Genomic DNA, 17,436 nt, shown 5'->3' with positions numbered 1-17,436 from the left:
CAGAGTGACGATGAACAGATCAACTTCCAATTTCTTTTTTTCTCTGGTTCACACAATCTTCTTTCATTGTCAAGTTTCTAACCAGAAGAAATATAAGGCCAGTTAATATCTCCGTTGGGTCATGTTGCATTTCTGAAGATATTTATTTTAAAAAAAAGACTCTAATCCACTTTCTCAGCCAGTCACTTAAAAAAAAACCAATCTGGCGATTAAGCAGTAAACAACCATTTAAATGGATCCCATTTATTTTAATCAGTAGGGATTAGTGGCATGCCCTTAACAAGCCTCTGATTAAAAGTATAAATGCTATAAATTATGTCTTTAAAACACAGTTGTCATCTACTAGAGTGTAACTAGAAGCAACCTCTAGCAGCAGAGTCATCATGCAACTGTGACCAAGTATTACGAGGACTGATACTATTAAGTAATAAGATCATATAGGAATGGCAATCCATTTAAAAAAAAATCTATTCAAAATTTCTCTATCTATGTTATGTGTGTGTGTGCTCATTCTTAAGAAAAAAAGTTTTAAGATAAAAATTGATTTCTGGAAACTATACTGTGTTTCTAATGAGGTTAAAAATAAATTACTTGATCTTAAAAATCAAGCTGCTTTGCATCTAAGAAGATTTAGATAGTGGTTGCTCTAAGTTAACAAACAATATCTGGAGGGGTTTCATTTTCAAACTAGATCTGCTTCAGGAGTTCTTTGTTGTCCCAAGGTGATCCCTATCTATTCAGAGCAGTTCAAATCTGCTTGAAGTACACTAAATACTCCAGACCACTAGGAATCTCTGAACATTTATGACCAGCTCAACTCCAAAGCACAGCATGATGATTATAATTTCAATAGCTTAGATGTACATACAAACAACAGATGGTCAGTTTTCATTAACAACCAAAAAATGATTTACCAATATAGAACCTCATTGGAACTTGAAAGATATTTTGAGCACCTCTAAACAAATGAAAAAGTTTCATGGCAATTCTTTTTGGTAACACACATATGAACAAGTTGTTTTACTGGGCTAAAAACATACTTTACAATGCCACCTGCCACAGTGATTACACAATGTATAAAATTAATTGTGTAAAACTGAAGCCAGAATTTTAAAGTTTCTTTTTTTAAAGTATAATATATGCAACTTACTAAAATAAAAGAACTAAAAATAATATCAAACTTTGACAAACTGAGGCATACTAATGGTATTACATTTAGCATGGCCTCCGCTTTTGCTTAAAAACTGCTTTAAGAAGTCAGTGTTTTTCTCAAATTGACTAAACTAAAATCATACACAAATATTTCTGCTACAAAATAATTCTTCCAAAGAATCCCCTCTCACTGGATATAAACCATATATAATGGGATGGCTATTTTATAATCTATGCTTTGCTGTCATTACATGGAAACCTAAGAAATAAATGTTTCTCATGAAGGTGAATTCAGAAAACAGAGTATGTATTCTGACTACACTGTTGCAGTCAAGTGCCAACGTCAGTAGGTCAGATTAAAAAAAAAAAAAACAGTGAGTTTATTTGGATATAACACAAACCAATGTATACATTGAAAAAGGGTAAGCTCTCCTGTGACAATGAAGATGAATGACTCAGTGGCAGCTCAAGAATCCTGTAACCAAAGCAATAAATGATACAGGTACAGGAGGGACTCGCAGTGCTATTCTTTAATTCTACTCTGAAGGAACGGAATAGCAAATGGGAAATGTACGAATAGAATGACTATAATGATAGTCATTTTAAACAACATTTCATTACATTAAAAAAGTCAAAGAAAAGAAAAATAGAAAGAAATAAAAAAGGTCTAATCTACAAAATTAAAACATAAATTAATAAAACATACTGACAGGTAGGGTGTAAAACTGAAGATGTTCCCAGCAGAAAAGTTCTTGAGGAAAACCTCACCATTTTTGGCTATTTCTGCTATGATGTTAGCTACTTTGGCTGTGCAGGAAGACTGTGGAACCAACAGACTTGCAAACAGTTGAAGTATTCCACTTCCTTGGATTTTTTCACTTGTTTCCATATCTGAAAGAGATACATACAAAGAGCTTCAGTGAACACCTTCAACACTAACACTGACAACTACATCTACGATAAATTCTTTCTTTAAGAATTTTCACCATCCATAATAGAAACAGTTCATTATATATTAAAATGTGTATATTTATATAAAATTACCTTCAGTTCCACAAGCTGCTTTTATGTTCAGTTTTTATCTATGCAAAACACTTTCTAATACAATCTTTTCTAAATCTACAGATTATAAAGGAATCCTTTCTGAATATACCATTTGCATACCAAACTTACTTCTCAATGTTATTTCCAACACTGTCTATTCAGAGTAGGAATGCTTTACTTTCTACTTCCCTTCTGAATTCTCTAATAGTGTGTTATTAATACATGTGAATTCTATGATTACCTATAATGCTACAGCAATTAAAAAAAAATAAGTGGCAACTAAATGTGCAAAAAACTCACCTCATATCATTTTATATGGAGTGATAGAAGAGACTATTCAGTTCCATATGATTACTATGTTTCTCGCACAACTTATTCAAACCACCACTAATGAAAAAGGGAAATAGTAAACAGCAATAAGGCCATGGTATTCAGAACTCTATATGGTGATATAGAAATTCAAGAAGACCTACTTCTTTCCTTTTCTTTCCACCTTTGTTAAAATACAAATAAAGAGCCTTTGTATGAAATCAAGCCGCTTCATGTAAAAAGCATGACCTATTAAAATAAAAAACAGGAACAACTGGAATGATGATGGAAATAAAGAAAAGCTCAAGGAAACAAAATTTAAAATTACTATTTGGCTCTTAACAATGAAGAGGAATGGCATTGTTTAAAAACAGGGAGCTATAAGGCTCATTAAAGCATTCTATTTAAATTTATTTCTATGTGTAGCTCCTCTATGTCCTTTAGATCCTTTGGATATACAAACAAACAAGAGAACTCTAAAGATTTCTTGTTAAGTAAATGGCAGCTGCTCTGATCAACAGAGAGTAGGAAATCATTTTTAATAATTTGAGAAAGTCTACAAAAAATTATCTATTTCTTTATAGTAAGCGCTGATTGTTTAGCTCAGTGTTTTTCAAACTGTGGGTCCCAATCCATTAAGAACCCTGAAATCAATCTGGTGAACAAGGACCAGCAATTTCTTAAAAAGAGAAATAGAATCAACAATATCCACAACAACAACAAAAGAATAGAAAAAAAATTTTTTTGCGGACAGTAAGGTAAAACACTGAGTGAAACACATGCACATGTAACTGTATGTGTATGCTTACTGAATGTAAAATGTATCACTAATCATAGATTCTGGTCAAAAAGTTAAAAAGCAATGTTCCGTGTAACCCAAGACTAGCCAGGATTCTGGGTTAAAGAGGTATAACACTCTTAACATCATCAGGAGAAGCTAGAATTGTTGAATGGCTGAAGCAATAGAAAATTATATGGAAAATTATTTATAAGTTTGTAAAAATTGAAAATTGTAAAAGCTCCATGGATTTGTTATCTTAAAAACATTTCTTTGCAATTACTGTAGTTACTTGGGTGTATGTGCATGTTTATATATGACATTAGTACAAAAGATCAAGTAATCAAGATTAGTCAATGTTGAAACTCCATCCATGCATTTCCTTTTCCATAAGCCTAGTACAGCTAATACTATTATTAGTATTTTAATAATAATTTAATACAGCTAATACTTTTTGGTTTAATACAGCTAATACTATTTTGGTTTCTTACATTTTATGTACTGTAATACAGCTAATACTATTTTGGTTTCTTTAAATACAGCTTTCTGTATTTAATACTTTCTGTCTTAAATACAGTTTCTTTAATACAGCTAATACTATTTTGGTTTCTTACATTTTATGTACTGTAATAAGAAAGGATATTTTGGAGATACTTTAAAACAGTGCTTTTTATTAGGTGAAGAAACAGAAGCTCAGAAAGATAAAGTAAACTTGTCTAAAGTCACCAATAATCATAGAGCATGAACACCAAATTCAGATTCTACTATACTAACAATTCAACATGTGTATCACCTGGCAACCACTGGTGTTATTTTTTAGAACAGAAAACTTACTTAAGCATAAATGAAATTTGTCTTTTTGTACGCTGCTACTCACTGGTTTCTCACAATTCAGATTATTACAAATGTAAAGTACACATGATAGAACATAAACACAGGAGCTGTCCTTTCAGCAAGCGCATTTATAAAATACAATGTGGCTTTTCATTTTTATTTTGTTTCTTGGATTAAAAAGGTACCACCTGAAAATCTGACACCAAGTTTCTATTAATTATTATTATTCTTTTTAGCAAGAAGCCAAAAGAACTGAACTCAGTTTGCCATGTTAAAATGCTTCCTTTTCTGACCACTGCTACAACAGTAGAACACTGGGGCTGACTGCCCCAGGGGTCTTGTCCCACCATCTGCTGGTGCTAGGATGACAGCAAGAATCTGGCATAAGGCATGAATCATGATTAGATGTGAAGCTGAGGCATTTGTGTGTGTGGAGGCGAGCAGTTAACTGCAAATCACCCATGCACGTCTCATTTTAACTATAACTAAAAAAATGGCTTAACATCAGAGCTGAATGTCAGGGGCAAGGGGAAAAAAAGAAAACAAAGCCATACAAAGCTCTTGCACTCTGATGAGTTTCCATGGATTACAATCCAAGGAATTGGGAAAACAGTTATAATAAGATGAATCAAGATTTGGGAATAGTATTTTTTTAATACTATTGTCAGAGAAATAAAAGGGAAAATATAATCTGGTTTTTCATATAAATCTGATTTACAATTTAGAAAAATCGAAAAGGAATTCTATTTACTTGCTAGCATGTGGATTTATATATAGGTTTAGAATTTAAATTAAACAGCTGGGAATTATCTTCTTTCGTTTGTCATGAAAACATAAAGAGCCAAATACTGCTTATCATTAAAATGCCACTATCCAATAAACAATTACAAAGTTTCAGCCTCATTTCATATATGCTTTCTACACTGGCACTCTACGGCATCTCACAATGTGTATCTGTGAACTAAACATGTTCTCAGATATCTGTGAGCACCCTTGAAATGATTTTAAGAGAGCATTAAGAAGGCGTCAGTGGTCGTGTTTGCAGATCTAAATGAATGACTGCTTGTAAAAAGAAATCATGTGTTGTGATCAGGAGTCCTAAAAAGAAAAAAGGGGCTTCCCTGGTGGCGCAGTGGTTGGGAGTCCGCCTGCCAATGCAGGGGACACGGGTTCGAACCCTGGTCTGGGAGGATCCCACAGGCCGCGGAGCAGCTGGGCCCGTGAGCCATAATTACTGAGCCTGCGAGTCTGGAGCGTGTGCTCCACAACAAGAGAGGCCGCGATAGTGAGAGGCCCGCGCACCGCGATGAAGAGTGGCCCCCGCTTGCCGCAGCTGGAGAAGGCCCTAGCACAGAAACGAAGACCCAACACAGCCATAAATAAATAAATGAAAATTAAAAAAATAAAAAGATATCTTATAAAAAAAAAAAAGAGAGAAAAAAGGCAGACTTTTCATTATCTTTAGCCACACTACTACTGACATTGGAACTATACCCATTTTAAATATTTGCAGGAATCAATTCAACTTCTTTCTCCCCCTTCACATTTAGGTGCAGTCATAAAAGCGTTTGAGTATGCCTACAAATTATAGGCAGCTGGCAGTCCTTGAATTTTGAAGGACCCATACATGAAGGGCAGTTGCTACTCTAAAATAATATCTGTGGGAGCTATGGCAGGAGTCATATCCATTATAGTAGCCCTTGCAGTTCTGCAAGCACTCATTCTGTCTCTGCAGTCCTATGTCCACACTCCACCTGACCTCCTGGTGGCAAGGAGCAGCTTCGTTATGAAACTGCCAGTGATAGAAAGAAAAAGAAAACTGGGCAATCGGGTCAGAGAAACTTGAAAGAAGAGTAAATCAAGAAGCTGTGCTACAATGCTATAGGGAGAGGAGAAGTTAAAGCACAACTCATAGAATTTCTCAAGACCAATAACCCAGTAGAAGGCTGAGAATGGGTGGAATGGGAATGGGAATTTAAGATATGCCTTGAAAAAGGCTAAAGTTCCCAACAAAGTTGCCAAGTAAATACATTAAAATAATTGGCTTTACAGTTAAATATCAAGAGGGGGTTTTCAGGTATGCTACTATAAGCTGAATTTATGATGTTATGTTAGCATATAGGTTTTATGAGGAGAAATTAATGAAAAGCATTTGATAGCCAATTTTCAGTAAACTCCAAATTAGAAAAACAAAAATAATGACTGTTATTACTATGACTCTATTAGATTAAAAATGTACTTGGATTAGATTATTTACTTCTAGTTATGAGAACAATAAACAATTGCTATTTTTATTTATATTATATGTCCAAGGATCCTCGTGACTGATTGTGAAGAGAAGACTCAGATTTGGGATTGACTGCAAGGACACGGAATATGACTCAAGGGCCATGTGTATCGTTGTCTCTGGGCAATTATTTATTTCTCAAGGGGTAGATTCTTAGAATAGGGTGTAACAAGAGATCTGGCCCTGTGCCTGGGAGATCTGATCCAAATCCAAGGCTTCATTTACTACCACACAGACGAGCCCCAAATCCTCTCTCCCTTTATCCAAAGGAAAACAAAGCATGTGTGCTTGGATAGACAATAAATACCTCAAATTTATCATTTCCAAGATCAAATTTACCCTCTTCCTTTCCTTTCATTTTAGTCTCTATTGCAGTTAATGGCAGGGAACCCATCTAAGCCAGAAGCCCTAGAATGATTATAAATTTTTCCCCTTTAGTAAATGCCTCGCTACCACCCATGCTAAGCAGAATGTACTGTAAGCTCTGTAGACTCCATCTGACTAGCATCTTGTGCATCTATCCTTTCCTTGTTACATTCATGCTGCTTCCAGCTCTCAATTCTGACCTTTATTAAATGCAACAGCCTCCGCAAGAGTCTCCCTAACTCCAGCCTCCCATGCAACTGTCATCTACATTGATGGCAGAATAAGCTTCCAGAAATACAAATTTTATGTCACTCCCCTACTTTAAATCTTTAAGTGATCGTCTATAAGTTTTAATTAAACATTCAAGCACATCCATGATATTTATATTTCCCAACCATCTCTCCTGATACTCCTCCATTGATATCTTACATTCTAGCCACACTGAATTGCTTATAGAAATCTAAATTAATCATTTTATTTCATACCTTCTTACTGCACTTGTTCCCTCTCTGAAATGCCACACCCACCCCACCACTATAGCTAATTCCTACACAGAGGCGTAGTGTCCTCATTTAAAGGCATCTGATTGAGAGCCATTCAAGCTTTTAAAGATACCTGACTACCATAAAAACTCATTTTTTAAAACAGACATGTGACATAGGCATGATAGGTTATGTTTTCTTCATACTACAAATAAAGCTATATGATTATATTGGAAAAGCAATAAGAAACCAGTTTTTCTGATTCCTAGTCCAGTGTTCTTCCTAACACAACTGTTAATTTAGAAGACATATAGTGCTAACAATACCTTGACCAGATTCACCAAGTTATTACATGACAAATATTTTTATTTAACGTATTTTTCAGAAGTAAGAACTAAACTAAGACAACTGGGTGAGAAAGGGATGCACAGTATTTTGAGATAGATAAATTGACTCAGTGACTGAAGGAGAGAAAGGGAACTGTGTATAGGGAAAGTGAAACAGGTTTAAAATATATTTAAAACACATAAGAGGACTATACTGGGTATAAGATTAAAGGGCCTGATAAATGAGAAATTAATATTTCTAAAAGAAAATGGAAGTATATGGGGGCTTGTTATAAAATGCTTTTTCTTTCACTGATGAGAATCTTTTTCCTGCAATAAAGATTTTAAGCAAATAAAAGGAACATGAAGTGCAGGAAAGAAAAGGATGGATACAGTCATGAAAAGAAACAGGGCAGAACAGAGACCCATTTGCACAATGACTCACCATCAGAAAGAGGTCTTACTAAAAGATTAAGTTGTGAGAGTCATTTATAAAATTATAATAAATGATTTTGACAGTTTTGCAGTCATTTCAATTCCAGGGATAATGTAAGCTGTGGGAGTTGGAGAAGTTATGTGTTTGGAAATCATCACTAGAATAAGCGGGGAGATCTGCTAGTCTGACTATTTTCCTTAAACTTACCACTAACTAGGTCAAAAGCAGTTGCTAAAAATTGAGTTGGTTAAAAAATAAAAGAAAGATATTTGCTGAGAAATACCTGGAGGAACTGTGCTAATGACTGTGGTAAAAGCAGAGTATATAACTAGAATCGTTCAACTATAAGCTCACAGTAATTACTGAAAACATGGTCCCTAATGGTAAACGTGGATTTCCTCACTTCATACTAAGAGAATGAGGACATAGTAAAACACAGTGAAGGAATATCTTTAGTAAAAGATCCATCTCCATCCTCCTGTGAAACACCTTGGGGAAAAATATGAAGTAAACAAAGCTAAAGAGATTGGCATCTGTAGGTCACAGGGCAGAGTCTTCATGCTGGGATTAATGACCTTAGAAAAATAGACCCCAGAGAGATGCCTTGCTTCTTCCACCATGTGAGGTTCCAGTGAAAAGACAGCGGTCTATGAATCAGGGAGCAGGCCCTCACCAGAATCTGCTGGTGCCTTGGTCTTGGACTTCCCAGCCACCAGAAGCGTGAGGGATACCACCTACTCCAGGCTATTCTGTTACAGCAGCCCAAGTGGACTAAGACGTATGACATCAAAGTCCTTTCATAATTTGACCCCTACTCCCTTTCCAGTTTCAGTTTCTGATGGAACTAGGTTTCTTCCCCACCACTGTGACATTGTATATGTTGCTTCCACTGCTTGGGATGTTCTTCCCATAATCCTTGTGCCCTCACATAACCTGGGTAAAGTACACTGTATTTTCAAAATCCAGCATTCCCTGATCCTGCTTATCAAATTCACCCCTCTTCCCCAATATTCACACACAATGTTGTAATTGTTTCCAAGCTGTGAGAACCTATTTGGTAGCTGAAGACTTGGAGTAGATGAGATTATCCACAGAAGATGTCTTTTTACTGAGTCCCTACTATATTGGGAATATAAGCTAAAGGATACAAATCATATCCTCAGTGAGCTGTCTAGTAAGAGAAAGAGAGAGGTAAATAAATTACCACAATTCAGTTTGACTGATAACACCATGGAGGTTACATACAATGTATAATGGGAAGCAATCACAGTTCCATGAAGATCATGGAAATTTCCATAAATAAGGTAACATTTAAACTGAGTTTTGAAGGCCAATAAAGCATGTTCTAAGCAGAAAAAAGGAGAAACATTTATTCCACAAAGAAGGAACACATAAAAAGCACTACCATCTGAAGCTAGAGACCCTAAATTTGTAATAGCAACATTCTGTACCGCTGGGTGAATTTTTTGCCAGCAGCTGGAGGCTGCCGGAACTGAGAAGTGGAAAACGTAGATGGCTGATATTATCTAAGGTTTGAAGAAAAGGTAGGTAAAAGGAGAAGGATAAGAGAATACACCTATGAAACACCCATTTATCCATCAGAATCTAGGTGAAATGTCAGTCCCTCTGTGACACTTTGAAAGACTCTTACAACTAGGAATTGAACCCAGTTCTCTGAACACTTTGTAATCAGCTCCATTATATAATGTGTTACACTGTATTAAAACTTATCTGTTACTTGTCTATCCAAACGCTCCAGGGCAAGGTACCAACTAACGGGCATGGTGGTACCCAATTAATGCTAGTTGAATAGAACTGCCCTGTGCTTAAGGAGTTTATAACAGAATTAAAAAAGGCATACACACGTAATTAATATACACCGAAATAAGTTCGATTAGAGGGATGCATAAGCTGTCCTACAGAATACTAAAGATGGAGCAACTGAGTTATATGTATTAATGTTGTAGAAGTTGTAATTACTTTTAACAGAAAAGAGGATTGAGCTTATAAGGAGACTGTCTTATATTTTAAGAATTTTCTCATCAAGAACGGAAGTTTTGGGGCTTCCCTGGTGGCGCAGTGGTTGAGAGTCTGCCTGCTAATGCAGGGGACACGGGTTCGAGCCCTGGTCTGAGAAGATCCCACATGCCGCGGAGCAGCTAAGCCTGTGAGCCACAACTACTGCGCCTGCGCGTCTGGAGCCTGTGCTCTGCAACAAGAGAGACCGCGATAGTGAGAGGCCCGCGCACCGCGGTGAAGAGTGGCCCCCGCTCGCCGCAACTAAAGAAAGCCCTCGCACAGAAACGAAGACCCAACACAGCCATAAATAATAAATAAATAAATAAATAAATAAATAAATAAAGAGTGCATCCTAATATAAATAGGTAGACTTTGGTCAGTAAAAAATAAATAAATAAATAAATAAATAAATAAATAAATAAATAAATAAATAAAACAGTTTAAAAAAAAAAAAGAATGGAAGTTTTTTTGGTAGCATTACCAATCACTAGCTCATGCACAGACGAAACTTTTCACTTTGCATTAAGCTAATCAGGTCTCAGATTACATTTTTTCAAAAGCGAACATATGCAAAAATGTTCTTTAAACCTTCAGACATCATTTTAGAAACTACTTGGCTTTTATCTTATCCCTCCCACATGCACACATCAGAAAGAAAAGGTGATCAATCCATAAGTAAGTTATTATGAGCGAAATGAAAACATTCTGTTTGCTCCTTTAGTACAAGGAGGAGAAAAGATGTGTAACACTTAAATATGGGCAGAGAAAATTACCAGCATCTAAGTGAACTCACCTCAGAGAACACTGTGTGCTAAAAACCCAGAATTTAAATCCAGATGTCTCTTAAAAAAAACCCCAGTACTCCGCCTTTTGGAGTCTCATTTTGGGGTTTAGCACAACAAATACTAAAAAGTAGGTCATAAAATCAACCTTAGTAAAATCAACTATAGATTTGTTTGTGGAAAGTTCTAATGTTAAGGGCATCATTCCTCACTAGCAGTTATCCCAACACATAACTATTATGCCACACAGTTCATTTTGATATGTCAGTAGAATATAGAGTCCACTTGTGATGGTTACTTTTACATGACAACTTGATTGAGCCATAGTACCCAGGAATTTGGCCAAACATTATTCTGGATGTTTTTGTAAGGGAGTTTTTGGATAAGATTAATATTTAAATCTGTACACTTTAAGCAAAGCAGATTGCCTTCTATAATGTGGGTAGACCTCATTCTATCAGTTGAATGTTTGAATAGAACAAAAGACTGACCACCCTGACCTCTTTCCCCCACGTGCCCTGGAGCAAGAGGAATTCTGCCAGCAGAGTAATTCACGTGCAGGGTCATGAAATTTCACATAGTATTCTGTACTACTGCTCCAACTCTGTACAACTAGAGTCAGAAAAAAAAAAACGACTTTGACTCTATCTAAATGTGTTAGCTTTCTGAAATCTCAAGAAATTACACAATGCATTGTTTGTTTTTTAACTGGTGATAAAACAGCCAAAATTTCCAAGTGAAGGTATGTGACAAGAGAAGGCACTGAATGCTACTAACTTCTAGTAAAAAAAATTAGAGTATAAAGATTCTCTACATTATACAGTCCATTATATGAATACTACCTAGAATATTATACCTAAACTTTATATTACTAAGCACATGAAACGTTCACATTTTCTCAGTTATTGATGGTTTTTGAGGAAAGAGGTTGTGTTTATTTTTACTTATTTGTTAATTTTTTTCTTTATTTTTGAAATAGTTGATTTACAATATTATATTAGTTTCAGGTGACAACATAATGATTCAATATTTGTAAAGATTATACTCCATTTAAAGTTAGTACAAAACAATGGCTATATTTCCCTGTGCTATACAATATATTCTTGTTCCTTATTTTATAAATAGTAATTTGTGTCTCTTAATCCCATACTCCTATCTTGTCATCCCCCGCTTCCCTCTCCCCACAGGTAATCACTAGTTTGTTCTCTATATCTGTGAGTCTGTTTCTGTTTTGTTATATTCATTCATTTGTTTTATTTCTTAGATTCCACATATAAGTGATAACAGAGTATTTGTGTTTCTATGTCTGACTTATTTCACTAAGCATAACACTCTCTAGGTCCATCCACATTGTTGCAATTGGCAGGATTTCATTCTTTTTTATAGCTGAGAATACTCTAGTGTGTGTATACACACACCACATCTTCTTTATCCATTCATCTGATGACGGGCACTTAGACTGCTTCCATATCTTGGCTACTGTAGATAATGCTGCTATGAACATTGGGGTACATGTATCCCAATGATCCGGTGTTTTCTTCAGATACATGCCCAGCAGTGGACTTGCTGGATAATACGGTAGTTCTGTTTTTAGTTCTCTGAGGAACCTCCATACTGTTTTCCATAGTAGCTACACGAATTTACAATTCCACCAACAGTGTACTAGGGTTCCCTTTTCTCCAAATCCTAGCTAACATTTGCTATTTGTAGACTTCTTGATGATAGCCATTTTGACAGGTGTGAGGTGATAGCTCATTGTGGTTTTGATTTTAGTTCTCTGATTAGTGATGCTAAGCATTTGTTCACGTACGTTTTGGCTATCTGTATATCCTCTTTGGAAAAATGTCTATTCCGGTCTTCTGCTCGTTTTTAAATTGAGTTCTTGGTTTTTTTGATATTGAGTTGTATGGGTTGTTTATATATTTTGGATATTAACCCCTTATCAGTCATATCTTTGCAAATATTTTCTCCCATTCAGTAGGTTGTCTTTTCGTTTTGTTGATGGCTTCCTTTGCTGTGTAAAAGCTTTTAAGGTAAATTAGGTCCCATTTGTTTATTTTTGTTTTTATTTCTTTTGCCTTAGGATACAGATCCAAAAAAATACTGCTAAGATTTATGTTGTGATTTGTTATAAGACAGTAAAATGACCATGAACCACACACAGTTAAGAATATGGTATACAGGGCTTCCCTGGTGGCGCAGTGGTTGAGAATCTGCCTGCCAATGCAGGGGACACGGGTTCGAGCCCTGGTCTGGGAAGATCCCACATGCCGCGGAGCAACTGGGCCCGTGAGCCACAACTACTGAGCCTGCGCGTCTGGAGCCTGTGCTCTGCAACAAGAGAGACCGCGATAGTGAGAGGCCCGCGCACCGCAATGAAGAGTGGCCCCCGCTTGCCGCAACTAGAGAAAGCCCTCGCACAGAAACGAAGACCCAACACAGCCATAAATAAATAAATAAATAAATAAATAAATAAATAAATAAATAAATTTAAAGAATATGGTATATAATACTTTTGGCCTTAGTATTCTTCATCAAGATCTTATTGTACAGCAAATAGAAAATAATATAGTATCTTACATCCAGTTAAAGAGATGTATAGCTGACTTAGCATACATTTCTTCAACTCTTTTTTAATGTGCTTCTAAAAAATGTTTCTTAATTTGGGATCTTTTTGACTTTCTGTCTATTCTTCCCTTACTCTGAATATTTCAAGCAAAGAGTTTAACCTTTTACTCTCTATTTTGCCTTTAATGTTACTACTATTTTTCCTATTTCAACAATATTTGCAGTTGATCATTAATATTCACATACATTTATAACTCAAAAACTGAAAATTGCAGTAGATAATAAATGAGTAACAGTGAAAAGTGAAATAACTTTGCTTTTGTTTATTTACTTGGTATAAAACATATTCCCATGGTATGGCATCTCTTCCAGGTTTAATATAATAGATAAACTATAGGTTTACATTGATTAAGATTCATATAAAATCAAACCTCCAAAAGGAGAATTTATTTCAATTATCTATTTTTCTGGCTAGTGTTTCTTTTTCTTCCTCTAAGCCAAATGTTAGAAATTTAAAAAGTGATTATTAATGCCAAGTAATAAAAATATTTTTTAAATTTATAAAATAATTTATATTCATATTTCATTAAGTCTTGACATACCAAAATTCATATAACATTACAAATGTCTAAGAGGAATCTATGTAAAACTACACTGTATAAAACTACATGTAGAACTAAATTTATATCTATGTAAAACCATATTAAAATGAAGTATGAAACATAATAAGCAATCAAGTTCACACTGTCAGGGTTGAGTAATACAAACTAACAAAAAAATGACTATCTCAATTTTTAGCTATAAACATAATTCAGAGGCTGATATAATATGACCTTGTAATTGTAACCAGACAATTATCTGGTAGCAAAATTAATGCTCTACTGACTGTAGTTTTGAACCTTTGGGGGCTGTAAATTACTAAATTGAGAAATTTCCTAAAATGTTTATCAGGCAATTTAATAATCATTCCTTCTAAAATAAATAATTAACATTATTAATTTTAATTATTCTTTAGGTTCTAATTCTCACTAGGTAAACGTTTGTCCCTGAATACACAAAGGAAGATATAAATTATACTGAACCTCACTATTCTACTAAATGACATTGAATCTGAGATTGTAAAACTACACTGCACTTTCCATTCTTAAGAAAAACTTCCTCTAGAATTAATGCTCTCAGCAAATAATTTCATTATAAATAAACTTTAAAATAATAAAAAAGAAAAATGTTTACTATTCTTATATTGAGTAGGCTAAAGACTTATGGTTTAGAGGTACCCCGCTCTTGATTTTTTTAAGAAAATCATTCTTTAATTAAGACTATCTTCTTAACATGAAAAAGGACTTTTATATTAAGACCAGGGGTATTATATTGAATGGTGAAGCATTAGAAGGGCTGCCATTAATATCAGAAACTAAAATACTACTCATACCATTGTTATTTACTATTTTGCTGGCAGTTCAAGCCAACTCAATAAGTCAGCTATAGTTACAAGGGAAAGAGGAAACAAAAATAACACTTTCTGTATGTTCTGACTGCAAAACCCAAGAGAACTAGCTAAAACATTATTTTAACTAATAAGTGAGCTCCAAACGTAGCTGAATACAAATAAAAGATATAAAAATCAATACAGCTTTCAAACTGATCTCTAACAAAACGGCCTGGAAGTTATAATAGGAAAAAGTCCATTTTCAAAAACAACCAAAATAATGTAGAATACATAGGAAAAATGCTTTAAATAAGATATATATGGAAAGCATGTGAACCAAATTACATAATCTTAATGAGACATAAAGAAAGAAAACTTGATTTAAAAAAAAGATATAATTTATGTTTTTAGAATAAGAAACTATTAAGAAGTTTTCAATTCTTTCCAAATTAATTTATAGCTTATCCCAATTTCAACAGCATTTTCCAGGAATGCAACAAAGTATTTACACAACTTCTCTGATATAACAAACCCATGAAAATAAAAAACTTTGAAACAGATTTATAAAGAGGAACTTTCTCAATAAAGCTACTATAATTAAAATAGCACGGTTATAACACAATAATAGACAAACAAATTAATGGAATAAAATAAAACCCCAAGACTGGCCCAATTATATTAAATTAAGTAGTTATTATATGATAAAAGGAACATCCTCAACCAATAAGGAATAGATTAAATGACACATGCTGTTGGGAAAATTGATTGTCTAGAAAATAATAAAATTAAATCCTCACCTATACCATATATAAAAATAAATAATGGAACATAATAAAATCAAATAATTATAATAGCAAGAATACATGTATTTTATATAGAGGTTTCCTTTAGCAAAAATAATGATTCATTAATTTCTCAAAATGTCACATTTATAAATCCCGAAGTCTACCTAATGGTGAAACTTTAACCTTTGTTTTACAAGGCCAAGTGGGTACTCAGGAAATCGGAATTACAAGATTCAGATTTGTAAAAGTGAAAGCATTTAGACTCTGTAAGAAAGCTTTCTATAGGAAACAACCATCATGACTACCAAGTACTACAGGAGCTAAAAAGCAGTATGCTACTGCCAATACCTTTAATATCAGGTTCAAACATCCATCATCACAGCAAAGACACTGAAAATAGGTTAATTTAATCAATCTATTTCTTACTTTAAAGCATTTTCCTTTAAACATCAGACTACATTCTTCTGTTGAGAATATATAATTCTTTTTTTTTTTACAGTCACTCTGCTCTTTAATTCAATTCACAGAACTGCTGAAAAAGTAGATATTTCTACTTAAAAGTAGAAAAAAAGGTTTGTATAGAAGGTATTTCTGTTATGCAAGTATATTACGCAGCTTGGGGCAGTAACAGGTCCGAAAAGCTCTTCTCACCCACTGATACTTTAAGCCTAGGAGGGAAGAGGTCTACCACGTAGGGTCTGGTTCTTGCTTGATTTGAGAGCTTCCATCAGTCTCCTTTATTTCTTCTGTTGCAGGAACCTCCAACTGGCTTGGCTCGGCTGATTCTTGGATCACTGGGCCTTCTGACTCACTCTGATCAACCAACTGGTTATTAATCACAAGTCCTGGAAATGGTCTAATGACTGTGAATTTAATGAACTCAGCACGTGGAAGGCTTACCCGAGGGTGTGCCATTCTGATGACCATCTACTTTTGGCATTCCAAGGCTGGAGAAGATACTCAGAAACAAAGCCAAAATTAAGTTCATCATTAAAAAGCCTGAAATGTTTGAGACAGCAATTAAGGAGAACACCTCTTCCTCTAAGAGCCCTCCAAGAAAAATAAATTCATCGCTCAATGTTAATACTACTGCATCTGATGTTGAAGATCTTAACATCATTCAGGTGACAATTCCAGATGATGATAATGAAAGACTGTCAAAAGTTGAAAAAGCTAGACAGCTAAGAGAGCAAGTTAATGACCTTTTTAGTCGAAAATCTGGGGAAGCCACTGGTATGGGTTTCCCTGTGAAAGTTCCCTACAGGAAAATCACAATTAACCCTGGCTGTGTGGTGGTGGATGGCATGTCTCCCGGAGTGTCATTCAAAGCCCCCAGCTATCTGGAAATCAGCTCCATGAGAGAATATATAATTCTTATTAATTCATTTCCAATTCATTATACTAATTAAAAGTCCAATCTGCATGCCTCATATTTTTTGACACGTTCAGGACATCCTGGGTTAGTGTTTAATTTGAGAACCCAGTTAACATCTATCAAGCATATGGCCACAGAAGACCTACAGGTAGCTGCAGTTACACAGTTAAATGGGACCCTGTCAGAAACAAATGTTAGGAAGACACAGCAGCACAAACTCATCAGCTTCTCCCTCAACAACTCAGTGACAGTAAGTCAGTACTAGTGTTTTATTGAGGATGGTAGATCTTTTTCAGTAGATATTTGGCATATAGTATCATTTCAAATCACATTTCTCTTACATATTTTACTGTCAGGAACATAAGAAGTTTTTCAAATTTAGCAAACTTAAGAAGCAAAATTGGTATCATTTATTAATTAGCTAGTGTAAGAAAATCCAGATTCTCTGTCAATGCTTCAATCAC

General features: G+C 34.7%; 1 protein-coding gene across 9 annotated transcripts in view; it reads right to left on the bottom strand.

Moving 5' to 3' along the window:
- Positions 1–17,436, bottom strand: part of RAP1GDS1 (Rap1 GTPase-GDP dissociation stimulator 1) — a 306,019-nt gene that overhangs the window by 95,205 nt on the left and 193,378 nt on the right. For 8 of the 9 annotated variants that reach the window (XM_036852830.1, XM_036852828.1, XM_036852831.1 and 5 more), the window contains one exon: positions 1,921–2,043. In XM_036852830.1, the coding sequence (XP_036708725.1) occupies positions 1,921–2,041 (121 nt within the window). In that variant the 5' untranslated portion in view covers positions 2,042–2,043. Of the gene's footprint in view, positions 1–1,862; positions 2,044–17,436 lie in introns of those variants that run through there. The other variant, XM_036852832.1, reaches the window with a different exon arrangement.

Source organism: Balaenoptera musculus, chromosome 5 (genome assembly GCF_009873245.2).
Source record: "Balaenoptera musculus isolate JJ_BM4_2016_0621 chromosome 5, mBalMus1.pri.v3, whole genome shotgun sequence".
NCBI lineage: Eukaryota > Metazoa > Chordata > Mammalia > Artiodactyla > Balaenopteridae > Balaenoptera > Balaenoptera musculus.
The sequence above is the reverse complement of the archived record's forward strand: the minus strand, read 5'-3'. Positions and strand labels throughout refer to the sequence as shown.